This window comes from Elephantulus edwardii, unplaced genomic scaffold, assembly GCF_000299155.1.
Source record: "Elephantulus edwardii isolate Elephantulus edwardi_28Jun2011 unplaced genomic scaffold, EleEdw1.0 scaffold00024, whole genome shotgun sequence".
In the NCBI taxonomy this organism is placed as follows: Eukaryota; Metazoa; Chordata; class Mammalia; order Macroscelidea; family Macroscelididae; genus Elephantulus; species Elephantulus edwardii.
Window position 1 is genome coordinate 12,974,235 of NW_006399774.1, and position 17,446 is coordinate 12,991,680.

At 40.8% G+C, this 17,446-nt stretch overlaps 1 protein-coding gene across 1 annotated transcript in view; it reads left to right on the forward strand.

Annotated features, from left to right (window-relative positions):
* Nucleotides 1–17,446, forward strand: part of FNDC1 (fibronectin type III domain containing 1) — a 104,279-nt gene that overhangs the window by 15,921 nt on the left and 70,912 nt on the right. Inside the window, exons 5-7 of the mRNA XM_006882813.1 lie at nucleotides 8,908–9,114; nucleotides 13,566–13,664; nucleotides 17,089–17,206. Coding sequence (XP_006882875.1) covers nucleotides 8,908–9,114; nucleotides 13,566–13,664; nucleotides 17,089–17,206 — 424 coding nt within the window. The remainder of the gene's footprint in view (nucleotides 1–8,907; nucleotides 9,115–13,565; nucleotides 13,665–17,088; nucleotides 17,207–17,446) is intronic.

A 17,446-nucleotide genomic window follows, 5' to 3' on the forward strand; every position in this document is an offset into this window, starting at 1 on the left:
GGTGACTAAAAATACTATACATGGTGTGGGTCAGGTGTACCCTAGTCCTCAAGGTTGTATCTTTGCTTTTAACACTTTAAAAAAAGTATTTTTCAGTAGTGTTGACTTACATCACTTTGATGCAATACATCATCTGATTTCTTGACTGTTGCTACTGTGATGATTCTTATTTCTATCATGTTTATAGGGACACATTGATCCAGAATCAACTTGATAACAATAGGATTGTTTGTTTTGGTGTTTTTTAAATCATAGTATTGCTTATTGGTCCAATGAAAAGGATTTTTGTTTTATTTGTGTTGAGATATAATCCAGACTGAAGGTTATATAGTCTTTGATCTTCAAAAGTTAACTGCTTCAGGTCTTCCTACCTTTAGGCAAGCAAGATTGTATCATTTGTATAACACAAGTTGTTGATGAGTCATCTCCCAGTCTTGAAGTCATGTTCTTCTTCATATAGTCCAGTTTCTCTAATTATTTGCTCAGTATCTAGAATGAATAAGTATGGACAAAGGATATACCCCTGGCTCACACTTTTCCTGGTTTTAAGCCAGGCAGTATCCCTTACAGTATCCATTCAAATAACTACTTCTTGATCTATGGTCAGATTTTGCACGAGTACAGTTAAGTGTTCTAGGGTTCTCTTAGAATCCTCAGTGTTATCTAGAATTTGTTATGATCCACACAGTTGAATGCCTTTGTATTGTCAATAAATGTAAGTAAATCTTTTTCTAGTATTCTCTGTTTTCAGCATCACCAATGATGTCTTAGGTCCCACAGCCTCTTCTGAATCCACCTTGAATTTCTAACACCTTTTTAATTATTATTGTTAAACAGCTAGGCATATCCAAGTGTCACATGCAAACACGTTTAGTGAATAGTCAGTGTAGGTGGTGGATTTGTTGGACAGGAAAATGTGCCACAAAGGAGACTTCAGAGTAAGCATGACAGGCACAGCACGTGTGGAAGAATTATGTAACTCAGTTACGTGTAGGAATTCACCAAGAGTGAGCTCTTAGTGGACAAGGCTGGGGAGGTGGTTGTTATGGTCACAATGTTGTGTGTCAGGCTGTTGAAACCAACGTTCAACCAGTGGACCTGCTGTCTTCATCTTTGGCTAGTCACTGTTCAGCTTTGCTTCTCTCTAACAGACATCCATTCTCCCTCCCCTCTCCTGTCTTGCTGTTTTCTTTCCTATCTCCTCATTTATTTCTTTCTCATACTTAACCACCAAAAGTGCCCATGCCCTATCGTGTCACCACACCGTGTGAAGTTAGGAGATGAAGATGATGAGGGGAAGCGTAGGCCTGAGGAAGGCTGCTCTTCCAGCTCAAGGTGACAGAGATTGAGGGCCATTTTTGTGAAGCTTGAGGGCTAAGTAGGACGTGAAGTTGGTCAGTGGTCTATTAAGCTGATAATGTGATATTAAATCAGGCCTTGGAACATTGTGTTGAATTGTTATTGTTGTTGGGTGCTGGTCGAATCAAGTAAGACTCGTAGAGACCCTAAGAATAACAGACCTAAATTCTGCTCTATTCTGTGCCATCTCCCTCATCTCTGATACACTTGAGACCATTGCTGTGGTCACCATATTAATCCATGTCGGGGAGCAGGGGGAGGGAATCATGTCTTCCTCTCTTTCGCTGACCTTCTATCTTTCCTCTCCAAGCATGATATCCCTTTCCAAGGAGTAGCCTCTACTAGTGGACTGTTGGAGTTCTGGTGGCCTAGTGGTAAAGAGCTGTGTGACAACCCGAAGGAATCCACTTCATATCTTCCAGCTGCTCCGGCAGGAGACATAAGGGCCATCTCCTCTCGTGTGATTAACTGCCTCTGAAAATTCACTGGAGGATCAACTATGAATCCTTTCCACCTTAAAGATATACCTCAGTGAGATGTTAATCAGGCAGTAGATAAATCATGTCGTTAATCAGGCAGTAGATAAATCATGTCTCCTTCAAAACGTAAGACTGAATAATGATGCTCCACATTCGGTTGGAAAATGAGAAACACGACTAGCTAAGATCTGTACTGAGAAAGCTGGCTTTGGAAAAGGAGCTTTCATACCCTCTTTTACACCCTCTTTTGTAAAAGAGTAGAGACTTGTTGATGCTGATGAGGACGATGGATGACACTGTTACCTCAAGGGGCAAAATAATTGAATGGATCTATGTAAACAACTTCATATTTGAAAAATTTTCAATATGAGTAAAGAGTCTCTGGTAATAAGTTCTCATTGTTTTTTCATGTCTGGTTGGTGGAAGTACGTTTTTTAGTGTTGCTTGTGTGCAAAGCAAGTCCTATGATGCACACGTGTCCACCACTCTAAGTAGCCTAAGGAGTTGTGGGTTTTTATCACAACCACCGCTAACAATTATTGTGAGGTACTGTCAAGTTGATGTCCACTCAGAGTGACCCCACGTGACAGAAGCACAACCTCTGTGGGCTGAAATCTTTCTGAGCGCAGTTCTCTAGATCTTTCCTCCTGAGGAGGGAACAGGTGGATTTGAACTGCTAAGCAACTTCGTGTCATCATGACTCATTAACAATGAGTAATTTTAATGTATGCCAGGTACATGTCTTTCATTGGTTTTGGTCAAACATTCTCCTAGGTTGTATAGCCCTGGTGTGTCCACTTGCCGTACAGCGGTAACTTGTTGTTGCTGTGAGGCTGAACGCTGTGACACTAATGTGTCAAATGCATTAATGGCTGGTTACCCATGGTGGACAGTGTTTGGTGGAGCTCCCCGATTAAAACAAGCTTGGAAGCAGGAGTAGCATCCAGTTCCATAATAGCTTGCCTCCAGAAACCCTATGAACCTGGCAAGAGGATGAAAGACACACAAGCGTTGAGGACTCTCCTTCATAGGGTTGCTATGAGTTGCCGGTGACTTGATGGCACTTAACAACAACAACAACAACAACAACATGCCCGGTACAGCCTAAAATGTTTTTCATGGATTATGCTACAAAACTCATATTTTGTACCCTATTTTGCAGAAGAAACTGAGATTCATGGAGGATTCTAATAGGCACATATCCAAATAAGTAGACACTTGGCTTCAAATACCTGACCTAGATAGAGCCTCTGTGAGCCCAGTACAGAAACTACCACAGAAGAAGAAATTAGTTTAACTAGCATTCAATTTTAAAAGGGCAAAGCATCGTGTTGATTTTGGATTTTCATTTCTTTGTGGAAAGAATAAATTTTTTTTCTTTCTAATCTACATGTTAATAGTTTAGTCCAGGTGGTTTGCAAAGTGAGTAGTATATAGTTGATTACTTTCATCGATCACTTCTAAGAACGAATTACCTGGTTGTATTGTCTGAAGAGGCATCAAGGGAATGTGTTCTGCCAAGTTCAAAATACAGTCAGCACTTGTGAATGTGAACTTGATGACTCCTGGCATTTGCGACTTCCTCTTGCCAAGATCAAAGACTTACAGGACCTTATTAGGAAATTTCAGAAGTCTTTGGTAAGAATATCAAAGGGGCTTAGAGAAAACACTTAAATAATTTAATTGCAAAGCAATTTGAAACATATGGATAGTTTTTCTTAATGTGTATATCAGCTTAAAAGAGAATTACAAGATGGTTTATAAAATATGTTCCATGGTGTATGAAACCCAGAATTTGAAGAAGAGAGTTTTCAAAATATTTGGAGAAAAATGTAGTTAATGCTCCTGAAACGGAAGATTTGCAAAACAGGCTACGATGTTTAGAGTGCTGATATTCCTACTTCATTCTGCAGTTTTCCCAGAAAGGGGAATTCCATCACCTGTCTGGATGGGCGGTCTCTGGGAGACTCCAAGGATACACAGCAATCTGCTGAGTATACTGTTTGGTTAATTTTAAAACATTTTTAAAGCGCCATAAGGGAACGCGGATGGCCTAGTGAGTAAGAAGTTGCACTGCCAACTCAAAAGCAGGCAGTTCGAATCAACACGCAGCCTTCAGGAGAAAGATGGGCAATCTACCCTGTGTGGTTTACAGCTTCTGAAAACCTACTGGAGGGTCAGCTATCAGTCACTTCTGACTCAAAGGCAATAAGTTTGAGAGATCTTTTGTGTGTGAGACTGTGTAAGAGATTATGTTAAGATTCTGATGAATACCCTATCAGATAGAAGAAGGGGTTGGAGTTTTTATAAGATCATAGGAAGTGACATGGTTAAAAAGGAATGACATTTGGAATCAGAATGATTGAATTTGGGTTTATGCTTGGCACTTACTAATTATATGACCTTGGGTAATTTGCTTAACCTCTTTGAACTTCAGTGACCTCAACCCCACTTCTGTCTTGTCAGTTCTGACTCATGGAGACTTTCTATCCAGTTTCCAGTGCTGTGCATCTCACCGGAAGGAGAATGCTTTGTCTTTCTCCCACAGAGCAGCTGGTCAGTTTGACAGCCCAACACTTAACCTATTTCACCTTCAGTTCACTCATGGTAATAATACAACATATATCCTGCTTACCTCAGAGCTGTTGAAAGCATAATCAAAGTAGAGAGGTTTTTTTCATATGATAAACTGACCACAGCACTGGTCCCATTGTCCAGTGGACAGGCCTGGCCATTCTTGATCTCTGAGGTGGTGAGGTTAGGAAACAAAACTAGGGTCTGAGGGGAGCCTATGCAGTTTGAAGGGGTGGTTGCCACCCTTCTCTTTGGGTTGTGTGAGGTTGAGGTGACTTCTGTGGACTCTGTTAGGACAGTACCAGGAGTGGGCACCTCAGGCAACATTTTTCTCCCTCCCTCCCTCCCTCCCTCCTTCTTTCCCTCCCTCCCTTCTTTCCTTCCTTTCTTGTCAAATCAAATCTGACAGGTATAGGAGAAGATTGCCCCTCCTTCTCCAGCAGAGCGTCTGGTGGATTTGAACTGTGCACCTCTGGGATTGCAGTGCAGCTTCTTGCCACTAGGCCACCAGAGCTCACCAGCAACTTTCTTCTTTGGCTTTTAGTGACTACATGTTATTATTCTTGGAACTTCATCCCCTCTCCTCTTCAGGAATAATCCCTCCAGGAAATATTAATGATCTCTTCCTTTATTACTTCCCAGTACTTTACTGTTGAATGCCAGTTGTTGCTAAGGTCAGATTCTGCTTGTAAACCAGTGTTGATACCATCATCCAGAAATAATGTTCCCACTGTAGGAGGAGAGGCCACAGAAATGGTTCAGGACCTTGGGAGGAGGCTGTCTTCTCTGCTCCTTCATTTGTTTTGTAACTGACATTTGAGTCACTTCATGAGTGTTTTATGTAGATTTGCCCATTTTGATGCAGATTGTCCCACAACCCCCAGGTCAATATGCTTTGTGTGTGTGTGTGTGTGTGATGGAGGGGAGGGTTAGAGGCCTCACCATAAACATCTATCCCTGTTTACTGCTGAATCCTAAGGAGAGGGGCTGTGGAAATGTGGTGCTGTTGGGTCTACCTGAAATGTGGAGTCTGAGCAAAGGCCATTTTGCAACCCTTAAAGAGGGACAAGTCATTCATAAAAGTAACTAGATATCAAATATGATTGTTGTTGTTGTGTATGAGTTCGAACTGACCCATAGCTGACCCTCTGACAGGTTTTCAGAGGCAGTTAATCTCACAGGAGAAGATTGTCCATCCTTCTCCTGTGAAATATGACTGGGAGATGTAATTTTGATCTTATTGATGGTACTGTTTTCTTTGTTTACATAGCCATGACCCTTGCCTAAAATTGGGCCTCCTATAAAGTTAAATCTCTACCCTCGTTGTTGACCTTGGAGCTGCAGAAAGCCTATGTCTGGTAATTTCAAACAGTGCTCCCAAGAAGGTTCTTTTGTTAAAATTGATTTTGGTGTGTTACGATAATCAGTATATAACAAAAGAGAGGGGAAAAATGATGTATGTAATGTTGTTCTTGTGGAGTGTGAAGAGAGGCAAGGCTGGCTAAGGTTTTTGCTTTGGTGGGTGACCTTTATTCTGTAATGTTAGAAAAAAAATTTAAAATTACACTAATCCTTCTATTCTAATTTTTCTGAGTGTCTCTATCAGGAAGGGTTGTTGAATTTTTATTCACCATCACAAGAACATGGAAACAGCCCAAATGTCCAACCACCAACAAATGTATTGAGAAATTATGGTACATTCACACAATGGAATACTAGGCAGCACGCAGGAGCAATAATTTTGTAAATTATCACCTAACTTGGGAGGGACTGGAGAGCATTATGCTTGGTAAACTAACTCAGTCCCACAAGGATAAATATTGTATAAGATCATTATTGTAGGAGTATAAGGATCCAGGAGGGGTGGGAGAGGCTGGAAGCAGAGGGATGTGGATGTGCGGGGGGGGGGGGGGGTGGGGGTGATTAATCATTGGGTTGTACAATTTGATGGGTGAGGGGGGTGAGGGAAATTGAAAGAATTTGTTCGAATTTGTACTCAAGTTTTGTAAACTAGTGGGGGGAAAATTACACTAACCCTGTTTCTGAGAAATTTAGCTTGTTACATATTTTATTCCTGCAAACTTCTTTCAAAATCTGTTATTTGAAAACAAACACAATTTATCCATTGTCAACAAATGAATTCCAACTTATAGCAACTCTACAGGTCAGGGTAGAACCTCCACAGTTGATTTCTGGTCTATAAACCCTTCTGGAAGAAGATTGCATCATCTTTTTCTCAAGGAGTGGCTAGTGGGTGCAGCCTTACATTTGGCAATCCAAAGCTTAACTACTATCCCACTGGGGATCCTAAGCAAATGCCGGTGGTGTTAAATGGAACTAAACATGTCACTCCTTGTTGACTTTTGTTTTCTGAGTGGCATCCACTTCCATAACAGCTTGCCTCCAGAAACCCTATGAACCTAGAGAAAGGATGAAAGTCACACAAGTGTTGAGGACTTTCATTCACAGGGTCACTATGAGTCACCTATGGCTCGATGGCACTTAACAAGAACAAATATTCTTGACAACTATTTAAAAAAAAAGATTTAGCAATTCTTCTTGCCCCAGATCCACACAATATCTACCTTCTGTGAGCTCATAGATCTATAGTCCCTATAGGTAGCTCAAACAAGTATTGGGATGGGGCAGGCTGAATCTTCTGAACACAATGGATATCATACTGCTATGAATATGACACTAGAGGTCTTAAGTGGAAGTTCAAATAATTAGATAACTGAGTTGCTGCATAGTTAATGAGTAAGACAGTAGCAAGCTCTTTATGCAAGCTCTCTTTGGAAATATATAAATGCTCATATTTGCAGAATAATGATTCACTGTAAATAAAGCAAAACAAAACAACTGTAAGAAAAAGATTCTGATTTTTACATAGGCTACACTTTGAAAGTGAGGGTCCACCTAATCACTTGGCAAGTTATAATCAGGTTAGGAAAACCCTGGTTAATGTGATCACATGACACCAAGATGTGAAGTTTGATATAGTTAGTCCATTTGGGCATATTAGCATAAAACCAAATAATCTGGATAATTATTACTTTGCAACTCTAGAAAAAGGCTTGTTTAATTGTGAACATAGTTTTCTCTTATTAGTTATTTTAAGAATGAAGTGTTCAATGACTGATGAAGTGACTTTAGCCCATCTACAAATGGGCATTTCTCTTGCTTAGATTCAGAAAGTTGGAACTGCGTGCCTGGAATTCAGAAAAAAAAAACCATCTTGAATGTCTTATTATTGACTTTGTTGTTGAAGCTTACACTAACTCATTACATTCATTTCAGTTTTCATGTCTTGGTGTTGAATTGTTAGTTTAGTTGGGAATTTTCCAGTTTCATTAAGTTGCTTTTCTTAATAGGGTCAGTAGATATAGTAGAAGAAGATGCTTGGGAAATAACTTGAGAGGAACACTTGTTCTCTTAACTCAACCCTTAAATAAGTGCCATAAAATTCTTGTTAGAAATAGACAGTGTGGAAGTTACATGCATCTTTATCACCAAATATATCAGTTTTTAATATGAAAGCAAAACTTTAAACACTAAGCATTTGCCTTAAGATGCAGTTTTGAAAACGTTCACATTCCTTGATACTATTCAACGTAGCAAGACAATCTATTGAAAATCACTGTTGTTGTTATGGGCTGTCAAGTCGCCTTTGAAAATGTTTCATCAAAGGAAAAGGAAACAATAGAATAAAGACTGAAAGGGGCACTAATAGTCTGACATGACTAGAGTTTGTCTGCAAGGACAAGAATAAGACATGTAAAAATAAATTATGATCCAAAACAGAAATCAGCTCATATTTAGCTCTTAGTGGGTCATTGTAAAAGCAAGGAAAGCCATCTTTTCAATATGACTAAAAAAAACCCCCAAAACAACAACAACAAAAAAGAATTTCTGGGCAACAGCTATAAGCAGTACATAATGTGCCTCTGCTATATTTTCTACACTGACCTTTACTTCCAGCCAGAGGATATAAGATTTTGGCCGTAAGGAGGCAAAACAAAAAGATGAAAAGCAGCATTATAGAGCGTCTAAGATTCCTAGCTGGTTATTGACAATATAGTATATTTTAAGTCCCTGAGATCTCTGGGTATGAAATATGGAGAAGAGCATGTGGTTGGAGTGTTGATAGCTTTAGGAGAAAAAACAACAACAAACACCCCAATGTTCTTAGTAGAATGAACTAAGAAGCCTGTTGGTAAAGAATTGCACTGCTGACTCAAAGGTGCACAGTTAGAATTCTTCAGCTGCTCTGCAGGAAAAAGATGAGTTATTCCCTCCTGTGATATGTGCAGCCTCTGAAGGCCCCCTGGAGGGCCAGCACCGACTAGAAGATCCACAACAACAACAGATGGAACTTGCTACTAAAAATCACTGTTTTAAGCCCAGCTCATGTTCAGCCTGGACAGAATTTATGTATATCATGGTAAGGTCAAGGTGGTGTCCTGTTTGATGGTGTCTGTGTCCTGTCCTTTTTAAGAAAAGGAAGTCCCCAACAAGCCTTTACGCATGCGTGTCCGGTCTTCAGATGACAAGCTGTCTGTCCAGTGGAAAGCCCCCCGCCTGTCAGGAGCCAAGAGCCCCCGAAGATCACGAGGCTTTCTTCTGGGCTATGGGGAGAGTGGCCGGAAGATGAATTATGTCCCCTTGACGAGAGATGAGCGGACACATGAGATTAAAAAACTTGGTGAGTCTGTACTTTGTTATTTCAGTATTTATCTGCATTTGTTATGTTGCATTGCCTTGTGGATGTAATTTTCAATTTTTGGAATATTATCATTGTTCAAACTTCTACTTTTTGTTCAACTCTCAGTTCCAGTTTCCTGTCATTTTAACTATTGGGCTGTGGCAGGAAGGGGTCACCTTCCAAGAGTCTTCCCATTGAATCCTGATCCTGTTATCAAGAGGTTGAAATGCTGTTGTAAAACATTGAGTCAATTCAGACTCATTATGACCCTATGAACAGCATCAGGACCCCGTGCCCGGCCCTGCACCATCCTCACAACCTCTGCCCATTGTTCTAGTCACTGTATCAGTCACTGTGTCAATCCATTGTCTTGAGGTTCTTCCTTTCCTTTACTGACCCTCCACCCTTTCATGTAATTTCCAAGCACGGACCTTTCCTGAAAACATGCCCAAAATATGTGAGACAAAAATCTCACTATGGGAAGTCAATATGAAATATTTGTAATAAACCAAATGCTATTTCAGGATGTGGGGGAACTGGAATTCACCCTGAGGCGCTAAGGCAATCCTTAAGGGCTGACCAGATTCTTACATTGTGCTTGCTGACCCCTCCCTCCTGAGTAAGGGGAAGGTTTTCAATAGAAAGAGCTTGGCTTCATTTGCATTGAGTTCTCTTTGTGATTTACTTCCTGATAATTTTCAATAAGGAAACAGGGAAGCTCAGGTTGGCCCCATGTTTTTACTCTCTGTTGTATCTCATTCCTGGCAGTCTGTCTCATTATTAATAATGATAAAAGTACTTTACCCTTGGTCTGCAACACTCACTATCTTGGCTTCTAAGGAACTTTTATGAACTTTTTCTAAGGACAAATTTCTTTGTCCTTTTGACAGTCCCTGGTCTCTTCATTATTCTTCTCCAATACCACAATTAAAGTCATTACTTCTTCAGCTTTCTGTATTTGCAGTCCAGCTTTCACGATCCTTTACTTCGTTGCATAATTGGAGATGCTACTGAGCACATTGCCCCAGAAAATACTGGATATCTTGTCAGTCATGCCTAATATCAGCTACTGGGGTACCTGCATTTCTCACAAACAGTAAAACAATCATCTTTCAGATGACCTAGAGACAGGAAAGTGGCCTGGGCAGTTGTGAGACGTACAGCAGCTCCAGTTTTCAATGTAGGCCAAAGAAGGCTCCCCAGAAAAGGTGGCAAGAACTGCAGCGGTGAGGGAGTGAGCATGGGCTGTGGAGGGAGAGTGTTCCTGGCAGAGGAGACAGTGGGACTCAAGCGAGGAGGAGGTTGTGACAAGGAAGGAGGAGGTCTGAAGTTCTCAAGAAGCTAGGAACAGCCTTAAAAGTTAAGACCCTGAAGTGTTCACACACCTGAAGTATAAGAGATGGGAGTGAAGGAACCGATTAAGGAAATTTTAATTCCATCTTTTATGTAGTCATCAGAGTTACAGAAAAGAAATGCACTTTTATACCATTGCATATTATTCTCCATCATTTACCAAGCACATCAAGGGATGTATTGCATTGGGGACATCTGCTGTAAAAGAGCTCTTTAAAGTGCAAAAATGCCACTTTGTAGATGAAGGTATGCTTGATCCAAGCCATGGTGTCTTCAGTCACCTCATATGCTGAATGTTGTTGTTGTTGTTGTTAGGTGCCATCGAGTATGACTCATAGGGACCCTATAAACAAAGATCTGAACCCAGTCCTGTCCTGCGTCATCATCACACTTCCTGACACACAAGAGCCCATTACAGCAGTCACCTTGTCAATCCACCTGGTCGAGGGTCTTCCTCTCCTCTGACCCTCCACCCTCCCCAACATTATGTCTCTCTCCAAGCAATAGCACCTCCTAGCAGTATGTCCAGAGTATGTGAGGTGAAGCCTCATCATTCTTGCCTCCAAAGAGCACTTTGGCTGTACCCTCTCCAAGACATATCTATTCATTCTCTTGGCCGTCCGTGGGATGTTCAGTGCTCTTCGCCAACAGCACAGCTTGAAGGCATCAGTTCTTTTTTCTGTCATCCTTACTCATTGTCCAGGTCTCGGATGCATAGTTAGTAATTAGAAAGACCATGGCCTGAATCAGATGCACCTTAGTCCTCAAACTGACATCATTACTCCTCAATAATTTAGAAAAGTCCCTAACTGCAGCTTTTTCCATTGCAATGTGTCTCCTTATTTCCTGACTGCTCGTACCAAGGGTGTTAATTGTGGATCCAAGCAAGATGAAGCTGTTGACAGTTTCAACCTCCTCTCCATCCATCATGATGCTTTCTATTGGTCCAGTGGAAAGAATCTTTGTTTTCTTGATATTGAGACACAATCCATTATGAAGGCTGCATTCCTTCACAACTGGACTGTGAATAAGAAACCTAAGAAACTGTTGTCTCTGAGTCATGGTATTGATGGGGAATGTTGAGTATTCCATAGACTGCCAAAAGAACAAGCAAATATATCTTGGAAGCAGTACAGCCAGAATATTCCTCAGAAGCAAGCTTCCTTGTATTTTGCTCAGGAGGGACATTTATTGACTGCTGCTTCCAAAGATGTTGATTGTGGATCCTAGTGAAATAAAAAAAAAAATAATGATAACTTCTATCTTCTTTCCATTCATGGTGATGTTGCTGGTGTTGATGTTTCTTTGCTTTGAGGCATAATTCATGCTGAAGGCTATAATCTAGACTTCTTCTATAAGAGCTCCAAATCCTTTTTGATTTCATCAAGCAAAGTCAAACTATCTGGATATTGTAGGTTGCTAAAGTTCTTCATGTTAATCTTATAATTTAATTTTGAAAGTTTAGCAAATTAAGAATGCAGGCATTTTTCACCTCACACATCTCCCTCCTTCCCTAAAAAAAAAAAAGATTAAGAGCTTCAGTAAGCACATTACAGGTGTAGAGAAATTTCACTTGGGGGAAATTATTCATCTCTCTGGGTGTTTGGTAGGTGATAGGCAGAGCTGCTCATATCAGGTTCTTTACACACATTTCTGCATTTTTAAGTTGAATAGCAGATCTTTTTCTTTGTTCAACTCATGCTTCCCTTGCCAGTAGCACAAAGACATGATCAGATCTGAAGTTACTTCTAGGTTGAATTAAGAGTTCTAGGAGGCATCAGAGAGTTGGACAATGACTAGGGAGGACAGAAGGAGAGTGGATGCTTTTGAGCTGTGGTGCTGGAGAAGGGTACTGAATGTACCATGGACTGCCAGGAAAACAAACAGATCCATCTTGGAGAGGATTAAACCAAGCTACTCCTTGGAGGCAAGGATTCTGGGGCTTCGTCTGACATACTTTGGACATGTTGCCAGGAGGGACGGGTCCTTGGAGAGGGACATCATGCTTGGGAGGGTGGAGGGACAGCGCAGGAGGGGAAGACCCTCTATGAGATGGATTGATTCGGTGACTGGGGTAATCGGGATGGGTGTGTCGGAGGCGGTGCGGTTGGCGCAGGATAGAGCAGGGTTTAGGGCTGTTGTGCATAGGGTCGCTATGAGTCGGAAACGACTCGACGGCACATAACAATAACAGGAGTCCATGGCAACAAATGTGATTTTTCACTTTGATAAAAAAAAAAAATCAGTTCAAAAACCTCTAGAAGATTAAGATGTGAAAGCCTTCATCTGAATAATTTGCTCATGTCTTGGCCTGAGCTTCCCTGGTGGGTGAACCACAGCTGGCTGTCTCCTATTAACTTGCTTCCTTTGAAATCTCTGCACTCACTTGACATGCATGATCCCACTGTGTGAGGTTTTTGAACACAGGTCTATTTTAATTCAACATCAATTTGACATCAACTCTTGAAAACAAAAATGCAGGTTTTGTTATCTTGATATCTGAATACTCGCCAGGGTGTGAGGGATGACTCTCAGTATTCTGTGTATTATTTAAGATCTTGGTGTTGCCTCAGCTAACAAATCCGTGATGATACAATTATCTCTGCTTCAAACTCTCCAACTGATGAGGGGCCACTCCAAAAAGCATGGTCAGTGGAGCCTAGAGTAGCCATTAGTGATCTGGATCAAGGAAAATTACCCAGTGCAACGTAGTGGTGTGACCTGAGATAAGACTCTCAGCTTTTCTGACTTTCTGTCATCACTTGTAAAATAAAAAGCCAGTTGCCAATAGAATCAGTTCTGCCATGGTGACTCCACGTGCGTAAGAGCGTAACTGTGCTCCACAATGTTTTCAAAGGCTGACTCCCCCCGCCCCCCCAATGGATTGCTATGTTTTTATTTCAAGGTGTTTCTGGGTGGATTCAAACCACCAACCTTTTGATTAGCAGCTGACCACTTAATGGCACCTCCCAGGGATGGAATGGAAAGAAGAGAAGGGAAGAGGGAGATCAGATAATCAAGTAATATGTGCTCCTGAGAAAAATCAAGGCACAGACTCTTACTCTTTTTGGTCCCTTTGTTCTCTGCTCTGTCCACAGCGTCTGAGTCAGTGTACGTGGTCTCCCTGCAGTCCATGAACTCACAGGGGCGGAGCCAACCAGTCTACAGGGCAGCCTTGACAAAGCGAAAAATTGCAGGTATGTTTCTAAGACTGCATTTGACCATGTATGGTCTAGTACGAATACAGTGTTATGGCCCAAGCATTCTTGCTGGCGGTGTGATGAAGGGCATGAAATTCCTTATGTATAAAGGACACCACAGGGAAAACTTGATTATATTGAGTACAAATGTGTTTCTTCTATCTCAGAGAATAGAGTGCTCTTGTGATAGATTTCTTTCCTGAAAGATATTTCATGGTGTGTTTTGCATGGTGTCTTAAACACATGGTATGTTTAGAGGCTTATCTTGATTGGATAGCTATACAGTATCCAATTTAAAGGCATAATTTGACTACACGTCAGTGGCTCTTGATGTCTTGTAATCAGCAACTATGATGTTGTTGACTATGCAAAGGCATTTGACTACGTGGCTCATAACAAGCTATGGTTAATATTGAGAAGAATGAGAATCCCAGAATGCTTAATTATGCTTATACAAAACCTATACCTAGACCAAGAAACTATGGTCTGAATACTGCCTGATAATACTGCATGGTTTAAAATTTTAAAAAGTTGTACATCAGGTCTGTATCTTTTCTTCATACCTATCCAATCTGTACACTGAAGAAGTCATTTGAGAAGGTGGACTCTATTAAGAAGAATGTGGTATTAAGATCCGAGGAAGACTAATCAGCAACCCATATTATGCAGATGACACAACGTTGCATCCTGAAAGCGAGGAGGACCTGAGGCACTTGCTGCAGAAGATCAAAGAATACAGCCTTCAATATGGATTGCAACTCAACATCAAGAAGCTAGAAATTCTCCCCACTAGACTGATAAGCAACACCATGATAGATAAAAATTGAAGATGTCAGAAATTTCATCTCACTTGGATCTACAGTCAACACCCTTGATACCAGCAGTCTAAAGATCAGGACGGGTTTTGATGGGGCAAGTCTATTCTCAGGGACCTCTCCATATTACTGAGGAACAATGATGTCAGTTTGGAGACAAAAGTGCACCTGATTTAAATCATGGTCTTTTCTATCGCTTAGTTTGATTCCGAGAGCTGGATAGTGAATAAAGATGATAGAAGAATTGATACTTTCAAGCTGTGGAATTGGAGAAAAGTACTGAATATTCCCTGGACTGCCAAAAGAAAAAAGAACAAAGATATGTCTTGGGAAAAGTGCCACCAGGATGTTCCTAGGAGGCAAAGATGGTGAAACACGGAGAGGCTAGTCTTAGGAGAGGAGCACCATACATGGAAAGGTGGAGGAAGAGAGTAAAAGAGAGGAAGACCCTCAACGAAATGAATTTACAAGGTGACTGTAGCAACGGGTTCAAGTGTGTCAGAGATGATGGCATAGGATTGGACAAGGTTCAGCTCTGTTGTTCATAGGGTTGCTGTGAGTCATAGTCAACTCGGTGGTACCCAACAAGAACATTGTAAAAATGAGGTCCCATGTGTATGAGGCTTTGCTGTTACTCTTCACTAATTACTTCATAAAGTCCCTTTATGACCATTCTAACAGCACACCTCTGACCCCCTCTCTTTGTAGCAAAATCTCTATCCTTTTAAAACATTTCCCTGAAAGGTGCAATGAACCCAAAAAGCAAATGCAAGACACCAAAAAGCATGACTGAAGACATTTTATGAATCTCAATTTATGTTAAAGGTTGAACAAAATAGTGAATTTTGTGACTATGAAGTCTTCCATAGATGGCCCAGTTAATCCTCTTAAGAAATTGTCAAAACAATTTTTTTAAAAAAAATTTCTTTTATCCTGGAGAGGGTGAAGCTAGGCTGCTCCTTGGAGTCAAGAACTCTGAAGCTTCATCTGACATACTTTGGGCATTTTGCAAGGAGGGACCAGTCTTTGGAGAGACTGTTTGGGAGAGTGTTTGGAAGAGTAGAGGGATAGCACAGGAGAGGAAGACCCTTGATGAGATGAATCGATTCTGTGATTGGGGTGGTGGGAGTGTGTGTCAGAGGCAATGAGGTTGGCACAGGATAGAGGAGGGTGTAGTGCTCTTGTATATAGGGTCACTATGAGTCACAAGTGACTTGATGGCACATAACAACAAACAACTGGTTTATTCACAAAGTTCATATACATTGTTTTTCACATGGAATCTTTTCCATTTTCTCCCTCTCTCTCCCCCCATCAAATTGTGTGACCCTATGATTAACTGCCTGCCCCCTCCCATCATCACCCCTCTACTTCCCCTTTTACCCCTTTAGATACTCATACTCATTCTACAATAATGGTCATATACAGTATTTGTCCTTATGAGGCCAAGGTAGTTCACTTAGAATAATGCTCTCCAGTCCCTCCTAAGGTAGTAATTTACAAAATCATTGCTCCTGCATGCTGCATAGTAGTCCATTATGTGAATGTACCATAATTTCTCAGTCCATTCAATTGTGGTTTAGACATCTGTACTGTTTCCATGTTTTTGCAATGGTGAATAATGCTGCTATGAACGCTGGTGTACAAGTCTCTGTTTGTATCTCTGTTCTCATTCTCTCAGGGTATATTTTTTTTCATAGCCGGGTCATATGGAATTTATATGTTCACCTTTTTGAGGAAGTGCCAAACTCCCTTCCAGAGTGGCTGTACTATTTTACAATCCCACTAACAGTGTATAAGAGTTCCTATTTCGTCACATTCGCTCCAACATTTATTACTTCCTGTCCTTTTACACTTTGCCTCTGCTACTGGAGTGAGATGGTATCTCATTGTGGTTTTGATTTGCATCTCTCTTATTGCCAGTGATTTTGAGCATATTTTTCATATGTCTGTTAGCCATCCAAATATCTTCCTCTGTGAAAATTCTTTTCATGTATTTTGTGTATTTTGCCCATCTTGCAATTGTGTTATCAGTCTTTTTCTTGTGGAGGCCCGGTAAGATTCTGTAAACTTTCGCTACGAGGCCTTTGTCTTAAACGATACTGCCCAATGTTCAAAACAATTTATTATCTAAATATTGGTCTTAATCTACGTTGGAGTCTCAGGTTCTAAAATGGTGGACATAGATCCTCATAGATTCTTACTACTACCATGACTTGAAGTGAATTGTCATCTCCCACTCCAGTCACAAAGCTGTGCTTTGCTTTCAGCCTTTCTCTCTTTAAACCTGTTTCCACAAAGATCTTATCCCATCTCAGAACTCCCCATATCAGGTGAGAAACAGGGAGTTAACTTGACAAAGGATAATTGAGTAGGGCCATCTTTAAAACCAACTATGTCTAACACTGGATTTCAGAAGAATAGAGTTTAGCTTTTCTACCCAAATAATACCTTCACATTCTTTTGAAAACATTATTTTGTTTTCTATTAAAGCACAAGCAATTTAAGAACTGGAAGGGTGGGTATCACACTCTGAAGATGTCAGGCACCCAGGATGACATCATTCCAATGAGGCAGCCTATTTTTGGGTCCTTTTGTCTTTTCAGAAGAGGATGAGTTGGATGTGCCCAAAGACATCAGTGTCCGAGTGATGTCATCCCAGTCTGTGCTCGTAGCCTGGGTGGATCCTGCTGTGGAAAAGCAAAAGAAAGTCGTTGCATCGAGGTATTCTCTCTTATTTCTTTCTTATTTTATGTCAGAAAGAAGAGATTTCTTTGCCCCTATGAACACACATGCAGTCCATTCTTGTTATCGATAATATTTATGTTTTAATAAGAGACCCAGGTACATTGAATTCATAGATATCAAACCAGGCTTGTGCATTCGGAGGGTTCTGTTTTCATTTTATCTCCTCAATTGCTGCAAAAGTGCCTCAAATTTTTTTAACCCCCCCACCCCCCCCCC